At 36.3% G+C, this 19,767-nt stretch overlaps 1 protein-coding gene across 4 annotated transcripts in view; it reads left to right on the plus strand.

Annotated features, from left to right (window-relative positions):
* BABAM2 (BRISC and BRCA1 A complex member 2) overlaps positions 1–19,767 on the plus strand; it is a 626,549-nt gene that overhangs the window by 243,493 nt on the left and 363,289 nt on the right. For all 4 annotated transcript variants that reach the window (XM_077152478.1, XM_077152476.1, XM_077152480.1 and 1 more), the window contains one exon: positions 8,767–8,841. In XM_077152478.1, the coding sequence (XP_077008593.1) occupies positions 8,767–8,841 (75 nt within the window). The remainder of the gene's footprint in view (positions 1–8,766; positions 8,842–19,767) is intronic.

Consider the following 19,767-nt stretch of genomic DNA (forward strand, 5'->3'; position numbering starts at 1 on the left):
TAGGTGCCCAGAGAATGTTTTTTGAATGAGTAAATTTATGAATAGTAAACATCTCATTAAACATACTTCTTATTTTAATTCTTAAGTTTCTTTTAGTTAATTTTTTGAGTGGGATATATATAAAAATATATTTAATAATTATATAATTATTAAATTATCTAATTATAATTATTTAATCAAATAATTAATAAGCACTGTAATTAATTTCTAGTGTAGCTTTCTGGAGTTTCTTTATGCATATATAAGCAAAATCAGGTATCTATGTCATTTTCCCCCTTTTCATGCAAAGGAAACATATTATACACTTCATTTTGCACCTTGCTCTTTTAACTTTCTGTAACTCAAGAGAACTGTGTACCTAGAGAAGTCCCACATTCTCTTTTATAATTGTACTTTTTTTTCAGGGGGGAGGATAGATGGTGCATGGGTAGGACCTGGGTCTACCATGGAAGTCGAGCATTCTACCACTGAACCACCTGTGCACCCTTACAATTGCACATTATTACGTTGTACAATTGAACCATAATTTATTTAATCTGTACTCTATTGTTGGACATTAAGGTTGTTTCTAATCTTTTGCTGTTACAAATAATACTATAACAAATAATCCTGTACATATGCCATTTTGCATGTATTTAAGTATAACTAAGACAAATAACTAGAAATAGAATTGTTGAAACAAATACTGTTTATAATTTTTATCATCAAAATGCCCATAGTAGAGTTTATTTAAATGCATTAACCCAACAGCAGTCGGTAAGAGTGGCTGTTTCTTCATAATATTGTCAATAGTTTATTGATATATTTGTAGATTTCTCTTAGGTTCTTCTTCTACTGTTGACCAAGTTGCTCCTATTGATCTAATCTTCTACAAATAGTAACTATAAACTGTGAGGAAATCTAAAGCCCTGCCTGAAGGCACTAGAGAGTGATCAAAAGCAGCCAGGTACTCTATTGATATTGATACTTGGAAGTAGGGAATACATAGGTGAGTTTCTTGTTTTGTATGGCTTTTAGCCTAAGGATAGGCACCAGTCATGACACCAGATGGCCAAAACCCAGATTGAAAATTCACAGTCTTATTGGCTTGAAGAACAAGAGGACAGAATTCAAGGTGATCACAGCAACTAGAAAGTGAGGGGGTGATATTCCAGGATGTGAATTAATGAATTACAAACATCTCATTATACACAATTTTAATTTTAATTCTTTGGTACTTTTTATTTAATTTTTCAAGTGGATAATAGATGAGAGCCTCATATTTTGTGTGTAAACTCTACCCAAATCCCTGACTCCTGAATCATCTATATGTGTGGCAGACATCAAGTGGCCCAGCTAAAGCTAAAATAACAAATCTGAGACTTTGAAATTTGGAGTTGATGTTCAACCACATAAACTGCTGACTAAAATTTTAAAATCAGTACTTTTTGAGGAATACTACAGAATCAAGTGTTTCTACATTGTATCATTAAAAATCACCATACATATGAATAAGCACGAAAATGTGACTTATACTCAAGAAAAAAGGCAGTTAATGGAGGATGAAGCCAAAGAGATCCAGATTGGAATTAACAGTCAAGAATTTTAAAGAATTTTGCTATATCTAAGCTCAAGAATATAAAGGAAAATAGGCTCATAATGAACAAAAGATAGGAAATCACAGCAGAGAAATAGAAACTATAAAAAGGCTGATAAGTAAAAAAGACTGAAATGGAAGTTTTAGGCTGAAATATAACATGAAAAATTCATCGTATGGGCTTGGCTCTTGATTGGAGATGACAGAAAAAAAGTCATTTAACTTCAAGATAGATCAATAGAAATGATCCAACCTGAAGGGCAGAGTAAAGGAGAGGTTAAAAAAATGAACAGCGCCTCAAGGACAAAATTATGGAACAATAGAAAAAGATTTAATATACATGAAAGTGGAGTCCCAGAAGCAGGAAAGGGGATAAAGAGAGAACAGAAGCATATTTAATGTAGCAAAGGCCAAAATATCCCCTATTTATATATTTAGAAGGCTGAATAAGCCTGTTCAAACAGGATAAACGTAAGGAAGAACCAAGCTTAGGCATATCATAGTCAAAATACTGAAAATCACATATAAGGAGAAAATTTTAAGTGGCTAGAGAAAAATGACACTTTTATATACAGTGCAACAATGATTGAGTGACCACTGACTTCTCATCAGAAACAGTGGAGGCCAGAAATCAATGCAGTGATAATTTAAAGCACCGATAGTGTTTCTCTTAGTCTGTTTGGTGAAAAATAGTTTTCAGTATAATTTTAATTTGCATTCCTTTTATTATGAATAAGAGTGAGCCATCTTTTCTTATGTTTAAAAATCGTGCGTATTTTTTTGTTTCTTATATCCTTTGCCTGTTTTTCTGTTGAGTTTTTCATCTTTTTTTTTTTTTTCCCGTTAGGGATATTAGCTCTTTGTGATATATTTACTACTGCAAGTACATTTTCCTCAGTTTGTCAGTTGTCTTTTGATTTTGCTGATGGTGTTTTTGTCACCCAGAGACTTTTTAGGTTTAAGTAATCAAACGTATAAATCTTTTCCTTTATGGTTTCTGAATCTTGAGTTATATTAGAAAAATATTTCCATTACAAGCTTATAAAGGCATTGGCCGATGTTTTCTTCTTTATGTTTGCAGATTTTACTTGCAAATCCTTAGTCCACTTGACTTTTATCCTGATATATGATATGAAATATGGATCTAACTTTTATTTTTTTCTACATGGCTACCCAGTTCTCCCAACACCATTAATCGTATATGTATTTGGACCTCTTTATGGACTTCATTCTGTTCCGTTAGTCTGTCTGTTGATTTAATGTCATTACGACATTCTATATTAGTGTATTTTTATCATATGCTTTCCTGTCTGATATAGCTAGTCCCCTTTCATTGCTCTTCTACTCCAGACTTTTTCCGATTGGTATTTTTTGTTTATATTTTCTTATGGTCTTTTAATTTGACTTTTTAAAGGTTTCCTCAAATGAGCCCCAAATCCTAGACAGGTCAAATCTTTTGTTCCCAGAGCACTCTTTTAATAGCATTTGCAATGGTTTGAAATTTATAGGAGTGATTATTTTGATGAAAGTATGACTCACCCACAAGGGTAGGGCCATGTCCCTTTTCCTTACTACACTGACAGTGCCTAGCAGAGGGCCGGTCCTATTTTATAGGACACATACTAATGGACGAATGAAGAAATGTTGAATCTTGATGTTGAGTTCTGACTCTTTAGTACTTTCTGAATAACTATAAACAAGTTTCTTGAGTATTCTAGGTCTCAGTTTCCTCATTTCTAAAATAGATATAAATGAATTATATTTACTGACCAGGGGTTTTGGAATCCTTAAATAAAATAACAGAAAACATTTTATAAAATAGGAGATGTTATAAAATTCTAATTAGACTAATGTTAGCTTTCCTTTTTACATGTAGTACATATATATGCATTTGCCAAGGAACAATTTTCACTTGTAGTCTATTGGTGGTCTGAATTCATTTGAAGAATCACCCTTACTGGATTGTAACCCAGCAAGTTATAGTCACTCTTGAGCGTTTCTTAGCTTTTAGTTTTCTAAAATGTAAGAGCAGTCAATTTCAGATTTAAAAGAACTTGTTCTTTCACAAGAGAATAGTCCCTCAGAAAGGAAATAACATCTTTTTTTTACATGGGCAGGCATCAGGAATCGAACCCAGGTCCTCTGGCATGGCAGGCAAGCATTCTTGCCTGCTGAGCCACCGTGGCCCGCCCGGAAATAACATTTCTGCTTATAGAGCAACCTGGGTTTAGGATCTATCCCCCCAAGATGTATACCTGTCACTTCTAAAAGGAGAACAAGAACTGCATGTGACACAGTTTCTGTTGCCAGAAGAAAAGCTTAGACCTAATAAATTGCCAAAACCCGGAGTTTTGTTAGTTTAAGTTGCTTGCCAAGACTATAACTTGAAAAGAGGAAGGGATGCATATTTTTATTGCTAATGCTGGGGAAACTGCCATTAAGTTTAGTTGGCAGAAAGGCTGACATTTTAACAGTCACAGGTCAGATAATTTTCTACATCTATCCAAGAGAAAATTTGACCAAGCATTGAAAAAAAATCAAATTATTCTGTTCACTTGGCTGCATCTAAATGTCTCATTTCAGCTTACAGGAAAGATTGCTATGGAAGCAATCTTTGATATTTCAACAGAGTAACAGTAAATTGCTTTGAATAACTGTTGAAACTACAAATATAAAAATGCAGGAAAAACCATTGTCTGAGGTAGAATTCAGAAAGGATTTTACACTTGTGTTTTATTCTTGATGTATTGGCTGTAACTTAATTTTGACATTAAGTTATGTTTTTACTTTTTTTTCCTTTACATGGGCAGACACTGGATATCGAACTTGGGTCTCTGGCATAGCCGGTGAGAACTCTACCTGCTGAGCCACCATGGCCTGCCCTATGTTATGTTGTTGATTACCATTTACTCAGTGTTACCGAGGAAGATTAGCTTATAGGTGGCAAATAAAATCAGTGGCAGAATTGAAAAAATTCTTGAATCCTAGTTTTCATTGCTGTTGAAAATAACGGCTAATTTCTTTATTTTTTCAAGTGCAAAGTAAAGAATCCACAATGGTTGGCTATAATGTGATATTGACCAATCCCTTTACAGTTTTACATTTTGATTTTTTTTTGTTATGTACTTAATTGTGTAAATCATCCTGTTGCTGATAATGACAGATTTATATTAGTTCAGGGATCGTCTCTTTATATATATATATATATAAAAAACTTTAGTTGTATAGATCAACCTTTTGCCAATAAACACAAATTTATATTAGCTCTAGCATCAGCATTTTGAGAAGGAATAAAGTAAGGATGTCTGAGCATTTTTAAAAGAATTCTGGTCTAAAATAGCTGGTAGAATAAAAATATATTGTACAACTAAAATAGGGCAAAAGAGTTAAAATGCAGGGTGTGGACTAAAATAACTAGTAGTTCAAATGAGTCCAAGTGCTAAATATGTGATTATCTTTCTTTTTGCCTTATATGAACAAGAGTTTTTCTAATTTTTTAACCCTAATTTCACTTTTTGTTGTTTTTTTCAAGACAGAATATGAGTCATTAAATTTAACAAATCAAACGTTTTGAGGTTGACATTTTACTAGTAGGGACAAATTGCTGTTTATTGATTGTATGTGGTTTGTTTTTACAAATTGAAAATGAAGAAGGAATTAATTGAGTTTGGGTTATTATTGCCTGTCCAACTCCCCTACCTAACCTTTTCCAACCACATGGTGTTGTTTAAAAACCTGTCTCAACTTTCTCAGGAATGACTTGACAAATGTTCTATGGACATGTAAAAGCCATTTTAGTGTTCACCAATTTTACCCTTGATTCTGTTCAAAATAATTGTTGCACATCCTATAGGATCTAGAAATTGCTCACCCTATGGAGAAGAGAGTTTCTGGGTAACCCTTGATCAATATTGTACTTGTTTGCCCTAGCAACACTGGCCTTCTTGCTATTGTTTGAATATACAGGCATAGTCTCGCATCAAGCCTTTTGTACTTGCTATTCTCTTTGCTTCCTTCCTATGCTTTATTCTCCAGATTCCATGTGCTTTTCTTCCTCTCCTCTTACATATATTGGCTCAATTGTCTCCTTGTCAGATTACTTTAAATCCCCGCTCTTTGAGGGGTTTGAGAAAAGGAGGATTATTATCTAATGTGTTGAAAGAATCACTCTGTGCCTGCGATGAGAATAAATTGCAGGCAAACAAAGGCTGAAGCAGTTAAGAGGTAACTACAGTACTCCAGACTGGAGATGATGGTAGCTGAGAACAGGGTGGTGGTTATAGAGGTGATGAGAACTGGTTTTGATTGATTATTATTATTGTTATTGATTATTATTTTGAAATTAGGGTCATCAGTAATTGCTGAGACTTCGAACATAGGGTGAGAGTGCAAGATAGAAGTCGAGGATGATACTAAGGTTTTTGGCTTGAGAAACCAAAAGAGTGGAATTGCCATTTACTGAAATGAGGAATAAACACTGAAAAAAGAGTGTTTCAAAATTGGGAGTTTGATTTTGGTCATGGACCAATGAAACTTGAAATAGGAAAACGTCCAGGATTGAGTTACACAATTTGGGGAGTCATCAGTGTAGAAGTGGTATTTAAATTCTTTAATGTGGATGAGATCACCCGGGGAGTATAGATTAGGAAGACAGCTCTTGAGATTAAGCCCTGGTGTGCTCCAATATTTAGAGGAACCAGCATAGCAGACTGAGAGGGAGGCTCAGTGAGATAAGGAAGAAACAAGAGAGAGTGGGACTCTAGAAGCCAAATGAAGACTACTTAGGCAAGAAGGAGTGATAAACTATGTCAAAATGCTGCTGATAGAATATGTAATAAGATGAGGATTGAGAAATGACCATTGGATTTGGCAATAGGTAAGTCATTGGTGACGTGAGGTGTTTTCTTGGAGAGGTGGGGAGGAAAGGCAGACTGGAAAGGGCTTAAGAGAGCCTATTAAAGGAAGAAGTATAGACCTCAAAAACAGGTTCTTTATAAGAAATATTTTAAGTAGAACAAATGTGATAGGAACTGAAAGGTCATGTAGAGTCAAGAAAGACTTTATTATTTTAACGATGCTTGCATAGTGATTGGAGTGAGGAGTAAAGAGGAGAAAAATTGATTTTATCAAGAGAGACTAAATGGGGACAATTGTTGGGAACATGTGTTCTTTGATTGACAAGTGTTCTTCTTCTGTTGTACTGGACACAGTACTAAGGGAAGACTTTTCTGTTCTCTTCCTAGATCCCTAGAATCCCTTGGGGCCATGCATCTCTATAAACTCCTGTTGAACTCTATACTGGTATATGTTGCCCTACTTACCCCTTTCATGGTGTGACCCCTTGTACTTAAAGACAGAGTCTTCTTTTAGATTTGTCTGTGTGTTGGTCCAAAGAACCACACTTAACAGGGTATACTAGCTCTGTAGTCTTCCAGGAGCTTAGTATAATACCATAGATGCATCTTTCTGGGTTATAACAGAAGTGGAAAATGGTATTAAGATCATTCACAAACCTTCTCCCCCTCTCCTCTACCCCCACTCCCACAATGCTATGTGTGGGCCCTCAGGTGACTCTTAACTCTTCCTGCAAGGGTTGGCTTCTGAGCAGCCTGAACATCATGGTGTTCCATCCTGAGTGCAGTTGCTCTGCCCTAAGGGCGGTCCTCTTTCTCATCACTGGCATTCCCAATGGTACAGTGGCTTCTGTGACTCTCTCTGGCTTGCCTCAGCTTTGATTCTGTCCTGTCAATTCTTTCATTTCTACCTTATCTCACAGGGTTAGGCTTATAGTGATGATGAAGTGCTCTGTTTTTAACACTTAATCTAGTGAGGATTAATATAAGTTAAATGATGTTTAAACAGTAAAATAAATAACAAAAAAGGAGCTAGTTTTTGTTATCTTCCATGCTCAAAGTTTATGTGTTTGTCTGTGTTTTCAAGGTTAGGTCAGAGTTTTAAAATTAGGGCCAGGACTTTAAAGCCTGATGCTAGGGTGCTTGGAGAAAATAAAGATAACTGTTAGGAAATCATCTGTAAGAGATATGTGTGTGTGCTTATTAGTGTAGGCATCCACTCATCCAGTTCTTTTTGTTTGTTTGTTTTGTTTTGTTTTGTTTTTAATGCCTGCTGTGTCCAAAGATATATTTTTGGGAGTTTAAGTTGCCAATTTTTAAGGGAGAAAAGTGAGTAGACATACTGACAGCTGTTTATTAATCACGCTGTGTAAGGGATGGGGGGATCCATTCTTTAGAATAATTTAAATCATCCAAAGAGTTGTTCAAGCAAAATGTCATAGTGACAACTACTGTATCAAAATCCCAACCTGAGCTACATACTTGCAGTGAGTGAGGGTGGAAGACCCAGAGCCTCACCAGCTCAGCATCCATCTTTTTTGCCATTGCAGAGGATGCTTGGAACCCCTATACCTCTGCATGGCCCAGTTGGAAAATCCCTCCTCTAGGCTATGACTCAGTTACAAAAGAAAAAAAAAAGTGGCTCTCCAGCCTTTCCCATTATAAAAACTGTTTTCTTTTACATGAGTTTTCTCTTTTAAAAAAATAAAAGTGTTATGCAGAGCCTAATTAAATGTTTTAGATTTCCAAATCTCTGTACATCTTTCCTAAAAAGATTAGTTCATAGAGGAAATTACTGAAAAATATTTCTTGATGATATTGAGATTGAAATCTTACTTGGAGTGCCCACTGTTGTACTGCTTTACATGGGTAGAAGGTTGACCTTTGTGTGTGCCTCCAGATAAACTGTAAAGAGTGGCAATATACATTATCGGCTTTGTGGGTTATAAATATTAGTGAAGTGGTCTAAATGCTTTACAAGTGTCCAGCGGTCTGGTCTGCTCTATTATTTGGATTTTTAAAAATAACAATCATATAATAATGTATTCATGCATTCTTTTTATACTTTTGAGAAACAAAAAGGTAATAATGTATCATAATTTTATTTCACATTTAAAATGCAGATTAAAAATTCTTATTGTGTTTTTTAGTAACTAATAATTAATAATTCTTTTCCGATCCTCCCCTACTTCTCCAATCTTCTTTTCTTGCCTGATGTTAAGAAACCCAAATTGAAGATAACTACATCTTGAACAGGTTGAACTTGTGGCCTTGACTGTAATTGTCACTTCACAATCTATTTTTGATTCTAATTTTATCATACTTTTCTTTCTATAGACTGGTGAGTTTTCGGCTCGTTTCCTTTTGAAATTACCAGTGGATTTCAGCAATATTCCCACATACCTTCTCAAGGTAAAATATATGATTTTCAGTATGAGGATATAAGGTTTTTAAGTAATTATTTAACTCTTTGTAATGGTGGTTTCCCAGCATTTTGTTCAGATGGTGAGTTGTATTAAAAATATTTATGGCATGAAGATCAATTGAGTTATGTTGTTATCTACAAGCTAAAATAGCAGCCTTAAAGTTATTTAGAAATTAGATTTCCTTAGATAAAATTAGCATACTTTTGAAAACATCACTTTTATTTCATCATCTTCTTGTGATGAAAGGCTCTCATAGAAATTGAGAGTTCTGAATAGGAAACTATGCTGGTTTGAAAGGATACATGCCCCCTAAGAAAAGCCATGTTTTAATATAAATCCCATTTCATAAAGGTAGAATAATCTCTATTCAATACTGTATATTGGAAACTGTAATGAGATCATCTCCCTGGTTGATGTGATTTAGTCAAGACTGGTTGTTAATGTCTCCACCCATTTGAGTGGGTCTTGATTGGTTTACTGGAGTCCTATAAAAGAAGAAACATTTTGGAGAAAGAGACTCAGAGAGAGCAGAATGATGTAGCCATGAGAAGCAGAGAGTCCACGAGCCAGCAACCTTTGGAGATAAAGAAGGAAAATGCCTCCCGGGGAGCCTCATGAAACAGGAAGCCAGGAGAAGAAGCTAGCAGATGATGCCGTATTCGCCATGTACCCTTCCAGCCGAGAGAGAAGCCCTGACTGTGTTCAACATGTGCCTTCTCACTTGAGAGAGAAACCCTGAACTTCATTGGCCTTCTTGAACCAAGGTATCTTTCCCTAGATGCCTTTGATTGGACATTTCTTTAGACTTGTTTTAATTGGGACATTTTCTCGGCCTTAGAACTGTAAACTAGCAACTCATTAAATTCCCCTTTTTAAAAGCCATTCCGTTTCTGGTATATTGCATTCCAGCAGCTGGCAAACTAGAACAGAAGCTTTCAGACAAAGGCCCACGTTCATCATAGATAAGACCTTTTGGATGTAATTTAAGTTTTGGCTGGCTGCTTATAGCCCTGGTCACTTACATTCTGTGGGTTGTCAATAGGCAGGGATTGGTAGGTCAGCCCTCTAGAAGGCATGAGGTAACTCTCCCCAGGAGTTACAGGGGAGCCAGACTGGAAAAGTATGTATTTCTTCCTTTCCATTTTTTTTAGAAGAAAATAATGAAAAAAAAATCATAATCTTGTATCTTACCCTAGTGATTGTCTGTTCATTCTTTCAGCAATATTTATTGGGTATCTTTGCTGTGTCAGGCAGTGTGCTGCTCCATGCTTGGAATATAGTAGTGAATAAGAAAGGTTTTATTTATTTCCTGCTTTCATGAAGGTTACTATTTAGCTGGGAAGACAGACATTATTAAAAATGTTTATACTTGTTGGGAAGCAAAAATGCAGGTGCCATTGGAGTGTTTTGGGGCTGTAACTTAGTTTGGAAAACTATAAACAGGATCATTGAGCAGTTTATTTGAGATCTGAAAGATGAGAGAGTTGACCAGGTGAAGCAGGAAGGACTGTTCTGGGCAGAGGGGGTGAAGGGCCTGTGTGAAGGCCTTGAAGTGGGAAAGAGCAGAGGCATCTTTTGCCAATACCAGTTCTCTAGTAGAATGTCTTTTATCTTTTCAAATGCAGAAAAATAATAAAAGAAGCTGCTGCTTGCTTCTTGTGGAGGAATATTTTCTTTTTTTTAAAAAAACAATTTTTTATGAAAACAATATCTGTATTGCAAAAAATCCCCTTAGTACACAAACATACAAAGAAGAAAGCAATAAATGACCTTAAATCCTATCACCCAGAAATGATTAGTGTACCACTTCAGCACCTCATTCCAGATATCTCTGTGTATGATAGAAGAATAGAAAAATATAGTGATAAACAACTTTTATAAGGATGAAATTATCTTAAATATGTTTTACAAAATAATTAAATTGAATTTTAATTTAATAGAAAAAAAGAAAATTGAGGGAAAATTGAAGGAATTACTGAAGTTCAGATAAATTTTTTCCCCAAGTAGAGTATTTTCTAAAGGTTCACTCTAAAATTAAAAATACATTATAAAAAATATTGAAAGATTATGGACATTATCTTTATTTTACTTCATATATAGTATTTATTTTAGATAGGTTGGATTGATACCCTGATATAAAGTCTTGAGACTTTTACCTAATTTTTAATAATATTTATATTCTATACAATACTTTTCTGTTGCTTAGTTTGAGATCTCTATATGAATGGGTTGAATATTCGCTTCTATTCTATTTATCATAACTTTTCCATTTCTATATTATTCATTGATTGATTTCTTATTTGCCTAGATTTCAGTGTTAAGCATTTTTTTAAAAATACCTTGTGGATGTTCTGTTCCTTCAAATCTCATTTGCAGTGTTAGATGATCAACCTAGCTAGGTATTATATTCCTGGGTCATTTTTTTTTTCTTTAGAACTATGTAGACACTGTTTGTTCATCTAGTGTTGTTTAATATCATTTTGGAGACGTATAAGGCCAACCAGAGATTTCCCCCATTGGTTGTTTAGCTCAAGTAACTTTACTGTAGATTTCTCAGAATCTTCCAGATACAGTATCATGTCACCTGCAAATAATGAGATGATATGAAATTCCTTTCCAATAGATGCCTTTTATTTCTTTGTCCTGCCTGATTGCTCTAGCTAGAACTTCTAGCACAATGTTGAATAATAGTGGTGATAGTGGGCATCCTTGTCTTGTTCCTGATCTTAGGGGGAAAGCTTTCAGTGTCTCTCCGTTGAGTATGATTCTGGCTATCAGTTTTTCATATATTCCCTTTATCATATTGAGGTAGTTACCTTTGATTCCTATCTTTGGGAGTGTTTTTATCAGACCACTATGCAGGTCAGCACTTTCTCAGAGCTGGGAAGTGTGGCTAAGGGCCGTGTGCATGCGTGGTTCTAGGACTGCTATAAAGTGCAGTTCCCAGAGCTGAATTATGTGACTGGGGGCCCGTGTGCATGCATGGGCCTAGGAGTGCCATAAACAGATGGACAGAGCTCGGGGGGGCAGGGTGAGGCTGTGTGACACCATGGACAGTGGTAGCCTGGGTATGGAGATAAGGGCCCTCAGCTTTTATGTACTGGCAACAGCCTGCAGGGAACAGGGAGGAGGAGGTAGTGCTCCGGAGGGGTGCAAGAGAGGTGGGTTGAGCTGCACTTGGAGGGAGTGTGGGGCAGGTACGTGCAGTGGGGGCTGGTGGGGTGGGGGCACCTGGAGCACAGGGAATGGGAGTGGGTGATGGGGTTCGGGTAGGTGGGTTGTGGCCAGTCACAGGGCTCTGCTGGTGAGGGTTGCGTGCCCAAGAAATGCGGCCTGGCTTACTTCCTGTTCCCTAGCTTTTGTTCATGTACTCCCGTGGGCTCCACGCCTCTGCGCCAGGCTCCAGCTGTCTGTCTCTTAGTTCCTTGGCTTCTGCAACCAGGGCTGCCCTATGTGGTAGAAGGCTCTCCCAGGTCAGCCACACTCCTGAATTGCCACCTTAGTCGCCCTCTGTCCGTTCTCTGACTTTTCCATGGAGCAGGGCTAATCTCGAGCTACTCTATTCGGCCATCTTCCCAGAAGTCCCCATTGATTGATTTACCTTGGATGTCTGAAGTTTTTTTTTTTCCTTTATCCCCGAATTTTAACCTATGTCTCATTCAGCGACATTCAGGAATTATTTATTTCCATGCTGGTTTCCATGTCATTAGGAATGATATTTGTATTGTTCCATATTTCAGTCTGTCATTATATACTTTCGGTTTGACATAAGAAAACTTCTGCCTTCCTAATTTGATGTTGTTTAGAAAGAGAATGATATTTACAATTGCCTAGAAAGAAGATCAAATCTTTGTACAAGGTGCCCAGCATATGCAGTAGTCAATAAATACTAAATAATAAATAATGTTAATTTTAATAATAATTGGAAGTATGGTCAGACAGAATATAAGCTATAGACCATAGAAAATATTAGGAAACATTTTTAATACATTTTACTTAAGGGGGAAAATTTTTCTTTTCCTGTAAATAAAGCATGGGATTTTTGTGCCTCATTAAATTTTCATTTTAAATTTCCTGTTGACTGTTTTTCTACTCTTTACTCAACAGAAGTAAAGTCCAAGCGAGGATGAAGTTCAGCAATTTGTATAAGTTTCTCCAAACCCCTGTTGTGAAAAAAAAAAATATATATATATATATTAGATCTGTAATTGCTGAGTATAATGAAATTGGTTACAGCAATTACTAAGCACTTACTATTACAATAGTAAGCAGTTTCCTTGGAAACCCTTGTAACACAGACTTGCTGACCTTGTCTATTTGTTCCAATTAAAACTTTAATTTGGTACATTTAAAACCAAATTCAGTGTTCCATGAACAGCATTATTCATATGATCACTTTAATTCACACTTAATAATTAGAAGTCTGTTCTGATGTGTTGGGCTTGATGGGTTTGCATGGTCTTCTTATTCACTTAAAATTGATGTGCCTCTGCTTATGTTCTTGAGGTCAAAAGAAAAAAAGCTTCTTGGCTCATAATCTATCTTATGTAGTTTATTTCAATATCAAATTTCCATATTTTATGTTGTAAGAATTCTAGCTCTAGATATTATGATCTTACTTTCCTTGAAAGCCATATAGATGAAAGGTGGAACCTATTTGGCAAAATTGGAAGCTTCCCATTCCATGCCACTAGGAAGTGATTTCTCTCCTATACATGATTTCTCTCTTAATATTGCAGGACTGATGTCTGTCTGAATCTTTAGTTCATGAAAAGAGAGTAAAACAATAATGACAAAAAAGATGAATCTTTGTGTAACACAAAAAAATCCCTAGCAGTGATTTTATACTCTTAAGGTGAAGATCAAGATGGTGGCATAGAGGTGGGCCATGGTGGCTCAGCAGGTAAGAATGCTTGCCTGCCATGCCCAAGGACCCGGGTTCGATTCCCCATGCCTGCCCAGGTTAAAAAAAAAAAAAAATGGTGGCATAGGATGCTTCAGGCATCTATCCCACTTCAGAGCTTTGAATAACCAGAAGCATCTTTCTCAAAGCTCCAGAGAACAGTCAAAGGACTGTAGTAACAGGGTGAGTGCCAAGTAAAGAAAAAGTCTACTTAAAAGTGTTTGGATCGCTTGGTACTCTGGCTGGGCCCTCCCCCATCCCTCACCTACTGGAGTCAGCCTGTGCTCTCCATGTGGATCCTTGATCCTAGTAATGGAGGGAGCAGAGTAACCCTTGTTATGCCTTTAGAGTGTCTGGTTCTATCTGGTGGTGACCTGAAGGACTCACCATCCCAGAACCTGCCCTGCATGTAGAATGTTGAATGCAGAACTCTTCTGCAAAATGTCGTGGGAGAGTAGTCAAGTTGTTTTACCTGGGGCAGAGATTTCTGGCTATAGGAAATATCCAGTGTTCAGGACCATGAGGAAACTGTTTCCTAGGGAAGAGGGCACATTCCATACTATGTAAAGAAGGGAATTCTGAGGGCCACATGTGCCTGCCCAAGAAGCAGCAGCACAGAAAGGACCTGGGAGACCCAGTGCTTTGGCCTGGAGCTATTATCCAAACTCATTGTATGGCTGAGTCCTGAAGGACAGTACTCACAAGTCACAAGTCAACCTACAAAGACTGGGAGAGATGTTTTTTTTTTTCTTCTCCTTTACCTCCTAACCTTTAGGGCTATCACAATACTAGCTGGAAAGAAGCTTAAGGAACAGATGCCTCAGAGTCTATTGTCCAGTGATAATATACTAAAATATCAAAATATCCAGTTTTCAGCAAAAGGTTAAAAAAACCAAAGAAACAGTAAAGTGATGGCCCAGGCAAAGGAGAAGATGAAAGCATTAGACCATAAATGAGGCATATACCAGGCAAAAATTTTTAAAAATTGATCCTAAATATGGGTAAAGAGGTAGATAAAACCATGGACAAAGAATTAAAGGAACTCAGGAAGGCAATGTATGTACACAAAGAGAACCTGAGTAGAGAGATGGAGATTATGAAAAGGAATCAAATAGAGCTGAAGACCACAGTTACAGAAATTTAAAACTCCCTATAGGGATTGAACAGCAGATTGGAACTGTGGAAGAAAGAATCCATGAACTTGAAGACAGTTGAAATCATTGAGTTTGAAAAGAAGAAAGAAGAAAGAATGGAAAAAAGTGAACAGGAGCCTAAGAAATCTGTGCAACACCATAAAGTGTATCAACATATGCATTGTAGGAATCCTAGAAGGAAAAGAGAGAAAGGGACAGAGAGAATAATCAAAGAAATAATGGCTGAAAATGTCCCAAGTTTAATGAAAGACATAAATATATACATAAAATATGTTCAATAAACTTCAGACAGGATAAATCCAAATAGATCCAGGCCCTGATACAATAAAATTTTTGAATGCCAAAGATAAAGAGGCAATTCTGAAAGGTACAAGAGAAAAGCAACATGTTGTATATAAGAGAACCTCAATAAGATGAAATGCTGATTTCTTATCAAAACCATGAAGGCAAGAAGGCAGTGGGGTAAAATATTTGAAGTGCTGAAGGCAGAATATTGCCAACTGTGCTGGTTTGAAAGGACGTATGTCCCCTAGAATTTAGATTTTAATCTAAATCCCATTTCATAAAGGCAGAATAATCCCTATTCAATACTGTATGTTTGAAATTGTAATCAGATCATCTCCCTGGAGATGTGATTTAATCAAGAGTGGTTGTTAAGCTGGATTAGGTGATGACATGTCTCCACCCATTTGGGTGGGCCTTGATAAATTTCGGGAGTCCTATAAAAGAGGAAAGATTTTGGAGAATGAGAAATTCAGAGAGAGCAGAGAATGCTGCAGCACCATGAAGCAGAGTCCATCAGCCAGCGCTTTGGAGATGAAGAAGGAGGATGCCTCCTGGGGAGCTTCATGAAGCAGGAAGCCAGGAGAAGAAGCTGTTAGATGACACTGTGTTCGCCATGTGCCCTTCCAGATGAGAGAGGAACCCTGACCGTGTCCACCATGTGCCTTTCCAGAGGAGAGAGAAACTCTGACTGTGTTTACCACGTGAGAGAGAAACCCTGAACTTCATCGGCCTTCTTGAACTGAGGTATCTCTCCCTGGATGCCTTTGATTGGACATTTCTATAGACTTGTTTTAATTGGGCATTTTCTTGGCCTTAGATCTGTAAACTAGCAACTCATTAAATTCCTCTTTTTAAAAACCATTCCGTTTCTGGTATATTGCATTCCAGCAGTTAGCAAACTAGAACACCAACCAAGAATTCTATATCTGGCAAAATTATCTTTCAAAAAAGATGGAAAGACTAAGACATTCTTAGATAAACAGAAGCTGAGGGAGTTTGTTACCACTAGACCTGTCCTATAAGAGAAGCTAAAGAGAATTTTGGGAGTTGAAAGGTAAGAACAACAGACTAGAGATTGAAGTTGCATGAAGAAATAAAGGTATCTGTGAAGGTGACAATATGGGTAAATATAAATGACACTACTATTGTATATTTGATTTGTGACTCCACATTTTACTTCATACAGGATCTACGATACAAATGCATAAAATGATAAATCAGTGGTTTAGACTCATAATGTATAAACTTGTAATTTGTGACAACATTGAATAAAATTGAGGGGACGGAGGGCTATAGGAAAATAATTCATGTATACTATTGAAGTAAAGTATACAAATGAAACTGTTATTGGCTTACAATGTTATATTTAATCCCGTGGTAACTGCAAAGAAAATATTACTGAATATGCAAGCTCGTAGAGGCAGAAATTAGAGTACAGGTTGCCAGTTTGGGGAGTTGTGTAATAGGTGTAGTTTTTCTGTTTGGGGAAATGGAAAAGTTATAGTAATGTAGAAGGAGCACTTCCCAAATCTGGGTTCCATGACCATCATGGCTAACAGAGGTCACACTGAACCAGGGCTGAGGAGGAAAAGGAGGTTTATTTAAGCTGGCAGGAGGACTGGGGAGATTTCCTAAATCAGCATCTCCAAAGTGATTGTTCAATTGGGTTTTATATCCATCAGAGACAGAGAGATAATCTTAGTTAACAGATAACAAAAGTCTGGAGAATTTTAGTAGTTTATCTTAATTATTTCCTATTTCCTTCAGGTTTGACATCCTGTGACATTCGGTAAAGGTGCCACCAAGCCTAAAGAGATACACAAAAGGCTTGTTCATATCTGGGAGGTATGGGGCAATAAAGTTTATTCAGGTCTGGGTGCAGACTTTACATTTACATATTGCTCCTTTGTGAAATGAAGAGCTCCCATTAACAGCGTGCTTTTAGCTTAAAGTTATATTCAAAAGCTGCTTTAAAGGTTACACTCTAAGTCTACTTTACAACTTCCAGCTTCCTTGCAGTTTTAAGATTGTACCTAAAAGTTAGTTACAGTAATGATAAATGGTGAGTGTACCACATTACTGTGAATGTGGTTAATCCTATAGAATGATGTGCTTGGGAGTGGTTGAGATGGCTAAACTCACCTGATATATATGTTTCCACAGTTAAAAAAAAGAAGAGGAAGTAAAGAGACAGTGATAAAAGCAATGCATGATCCTGGATGGGATCTAGAAAAGGAGGAGAAATGGCTGAAAGGGACATTATTGGGACATATAAAAAAATGGAATATAGACTGTACTGATATAATTTAACATTATATCAATGTTAAATTCTTTGATTGTGTTAATTGTGTTTAAGGCGGTTACTTAAGTGAATATCCTTGTTTTGAAACAATGTACATGGCAGGTTTTTTGTGTTTTTTCCCTTCCTTTTTTAAAGACGTTGTGGGTTTTTGGAATAACCATGCATAAAATACAGGATTCCTATATACCGCCCCACCACCAACACCTTGCATTGGTGTGGAACATTTGTTACAATTGATGATAGCACATTTTTATAAATGTAGCATTAATTAAAATCCATGGTTCAACCTAGGGTTCAGTGTATAGTGTAGTTGCATAGATTTAAAAAAAACTGTATTCTGTTACCATATATACAATCTGACATGTTCCCTTTTAATCATGTTCAGATATATATTTCAGTGCTGTTAATTGTGTTCACAATGTTATACTACCACCATCCATTACCAAAATATTTCCGTCATTCCAGATAGGAACTCTGTACCTTTGAAGCCTTAACTTTCCATTCCCTTATCCCTACCCCATCTCCTCGTAAGCTATATTTTAGATTCTGATTCTATGAGTTGCTTCTTCTACTTGTTTCAAATTAGTGAGATCATATAGTTTTTGTCCTTTTGTGTGAAGTCTTCAGGATTAATCGACGTTGTCATGTGTATCAGGACTTCATTCCTTTTTACAGCTGGATAACATTCCATTGTGTATATATACCACATTTTATTTATTCATTCATTGGTTAATAGATATTTGGGTTGCTTCGATTTTTGGGCAATTGTGAATAATACCACTGTGAACATTGGTGTGAAATACCTGTTTGAGTCCCTGCAGTCATTCTAATGGGTGTGAAATGGTATGTTATTGTGGTACTGATTAGCGTATATGTCCCTGATGGCTAATGATGTTCAGTGTCTTTTCATGTGCTTTCTGGCCATTAATATATCTTCTTTTGAGACCTGTCTGTGTAAGTCTTTTGCCCACTCTTAAATTGTCTTGTTTTTCTTTTTGTTGTTAAGTGGAAGGATTTATTTATATATTCTGGGTATTAAACCTTTATCAGATATGTGGTTTCCAGATATTTTCTCCCATTATGTAGCTTGTCATCTTATTTTCATGATAAAGTCCTTTGAGGTATAAAAGTTTTAAATTTTGCTGAGATCCTATTTATCTTTTGTTGCTTGTAGTTTGGGTGTATTGTCTAAGAAACCATTGCCTAACCCAGGTTCCTGAAAATGCTATTCTACATTTTCTTCCAGGAGTTTGATAGCTCTGGCTCTTATATTTAGGTCTTTGATGCACTTTGAGTTGATTTTTGTATAAGGTGTGAGCATTTTTGCTAATGGAAATCCAGTTTACCCAGCACTGTTTTTTGAAGAGACTATTCTTTACCACTTGTGTGCTCTTTGCTCCCTTTTCAAAAATCAGTTGTCCATAGTGAGGGTTTATTTGTTAGCTCTCAATTAGATTCCATTGGCCTATAGGCTTGTCTTTGTGGCAGTACCATGCTGTTTTGATTACTGTGGCTATATAATAAAATTTAAGATTGGGCAGTGAAAGTCTTCCACTTCATTTTTCTTTTTTCAAGAAGCTTTAGCTATTGGGAGGCCCTTACCTTTCCATACAGTTCAAGATTGGCTTTTCCATTTCTATAAAGAAGGTCGTTGGAATTTTGATTGGGGTTGCACTGAATTTTTAAATTGCCTTGCATAATATTGACATCTTAATCTTAAAATTCTGTATTTCGATCCATGAATGTGGAATGTCCTTCTATTTTTTAAGATATTTTTATTGAGAAATATCCACACACATACAGTCCAACTATATTATACAATCAGTGGTTCACAATATCATCACATTATTGTGTATTCTTCACCACGATCATTTTTAGAACATTTGCATCATTCTAAAAAAAAAGAAATAATAAGAAAAGAGAACTCCTACTTCCCATACCCCTTGCCCCTCCCTCTCATTGACCCACGGTATTACAGTCTACCCAGTTTTTACCCTTTATCTCCCCCTATTATTTATTTATTTTTTATCCTTTATTTTTTTGTTTACTTATTGGTCCATCACACAGTCACATTGTAAAAGCAGTACAGTTATACTGTCTTCTTCAAGAATCAAGGCTACTGGAACACAATTCAACAGTTTCAGGTACTTCCCTCTAACCATCCAATATACATAAACTAAAAAGGGATATCTATATAATGTGTAAGAATAACCTCCAGGATGACCTTTCAACTCTGTTTGAAATCTCTCAGTCACTGAGACTTTATTT

Source organism: Tamandua tetradactyla, chromosome 3 (assembly GCF_023851605.1).
Source record: "Tamandua tetradactyla isolate mTamTet1 chromosome 3, mTamTet1.pri, whole genome shotgun sequence".
Taxonomy (NCBI): domain Eukaryota; kingdom Metazoa; phylum Chordata; class Mammalia; order Pilosa; family Myrmecophagidae; genus Tamandua; species Tamandua tetradactyla.